Raw genomic sequence first — 2,038 nt, 5'->3', positions numbered from 1 at the left:
GAAATGGGCGGGACAGAAGCGGAAGGTGGTTCTTAAAGAGACAGAGGCCAATTTCAAGGCGTTTAGAAGCGGAAGTGATGAGAAGATAAGTTTATTTTCTATTTAAACATAAAAACAGCATTTTAATAACAACTAAAGGTGACATAGATACTGTATTATTGTATAGTATTGAAATAAATACCTGAGAAACATAATATTGGCCCTTTAAATTCAAGCAGATTCTGTTTTGTAGCAGTGATGAACAGATCTGTTCAGTTGATTTAAACAGAAATTTTATTTTTATTTTTGATTATCTGCATTGAGCCAGGGATACAAATTATGCAAACACAATCAAAGGATCTGTTTTTGTCCAGTTTCAGAAAATACAGTTTTGCTTTAATGAGGCTTTACCATTGTTTCAGCATTTTCTGTTTTAATCTCATGCCTGCCAAGAAAAAAAGATCATAATAAATGAGTTTGATGGAGCATAATATATATTTGTAGCCAAAGGTCAAAGTGTTTCAAAGCAAACCAGTGAATGGACATATATAAAATACAAATCAACAAATGAAATGATAAAAAGGGGATGGTAACTGTTTTATTTAGCGGGGAGTCAAACCCTCCCTCTCCTCCCTGTGATTCAAAGCAAAACGTCAGAGTTTAGTAAGTGTTTTGGATTTTGTTTTGGTGTGTTTCAGGGCGAAGCTCCTAGAAAGCGAGGCGGTGAACGAGAACCTGAGGAAGAATCTGTCCCGCGCTTCAAGCCGTCAGTCTTTCTACTCGGGGCCCGGCTCCTTCTCCTCCAGCCTGATGGCCCCCGAGAAGGAGACCTCTGATGTCATCGAACTCGCCAAGAAAGACCTGGAGAAACTGAAGAAACGCGAAAAAAAGAAAAAGAAAAGGTAACAAAAACACAGTGTGGCTCAGGTGGATCATTTGAGTTGTCGAAGTGTTTGATTGTGATTCTGTTGGAGGTTTTGCTGCACAGTTGTACATATTCATCAGAATAATTTTAATTTAGTTTTAATCTCATTCAAATTTAGGATCTTTCAAAGTATTATTAATCTTTTACTAAAGGCGTTATTAGTTAAAGGTTAATATAGAGTCAAACTGAAGGCCCGCGGGCCAAATCTGGCCCTCGTTAACATTTTGTCTGGCCCTGAATGTCATATTGAAATGAAAAATAGTTTTGTGGTTTCTTTTTTTTGACCCTGGATGTAGTGCATTCTTCTCATGACAGCCGGCCTGCTTTCACGCCAAGAAAATTAAATTAGAGTTTTTTTCAGTAATTTTTTCTTTGGTTTGGATAGAGCAACAGATTTGACTTTTGCTGTGTTCTCTTCTTATTTTAAAGTCAAATAATGGGACTTTTAGTGAAGATTTTCTTTTTTTAATTATGATTAAAATTAGAGTATTTACTAGTTTGCTAGATTGTGATAAAATGTGTAAGGAATAATAAATGTAAAAGTTGTTTGTAACTAAGTTTGTCATAGAGCCTATGGCAGTCTGTTCCTGGGCAAAATGATTTTAATATAAATGTCCTCAATAGAAGAACAAGGGCCAAGAATCAGTTGCACAGTTTTAATGTACTTATGAATTTTGAAAACAAAGTTGTTAAGTGTAATTGTGGTATCATTATGGTCTGAAAGTGTTTGGTTACTGGTAAAATTGTTAGAACATATATGATAGAAGAAGTAAAATAAAAGATTATCTCCTGAAATTTTCAACAAACCTAAAACCAGAAAACAGGAAAATAAACAGTGTTTTTTTTTAAGTTCAGAGCTTCCTCTGACCACTCTTCCTTCCATTCTTCCTCCATCTCTTGCTTCCTTCTCTGGTTCGACCTCCTCTCCCTGAAGACTCCAGCAGCTGTTGGAGGAGAGAGAAAGGGAGGAGGTGGAGGACACCAGGTTTGTCTGTGCTTCAATCCTGCTCTTCCTGTCTCCATCTTTTGCTTTCACTCTCTGAGCAGTTCATTTTACATTTCAGTTTAGGTTCGGGCAAACATTTCTTTGCTCCTGCAACCCTTTTTAAATAATAAAAAAATAACCTAAACTAC

The 2,038-nt window shown here is 36.2% G+C and overlaps 1 protein-coding gene across 4 annotated transcripts in view; it reads left to right on the top strand.

Annotated features, from left to right (window-relative positions):
• The window catches only part of kif21a (kinesin family member 21A), an 86,191-nt gene that overhangs the window by 52,473 nt on the left and 31,680 nt on the right, over positions 1-2,038 (top strand). For all 4 annotated transcript variants that reach the window (XM_014026492.1, XM_014026493.1, XM_014026491.1 and 1 more), the window contains exon 11: positions 678-881. In XM_014026492.1, the coding sequence (XP_013881946.1) occupies positions 678-881 (204 nt within the window). The remainder of the gene's footprint in view (positions 1-677; positions 882-2,038) is intronic.

Source organism: Austrofundulus limnaeus, unplaced genomic scaffold (genome assembly GCF_001266775.1).
Source record: "Austrofundulus limnaeus strain Quisiro unplaced genomic scaffold, Austrofundulus_limnaeus-1.0 Scaffold558, whole genome shotgun sequence".
In the NCBI taxonomy this organism is placed as follows: Eukaryota; Metazoa; Chordata; class Actinopteri; order Cyprinodontiformes; family Rivulidae; genus Austrofundulus; species Austrofundulus limnaeus.
Note: the sequence above shows the minus strand (reverse complement) of the source record. Positions and strands in the feature narration are given on the sequence as shown.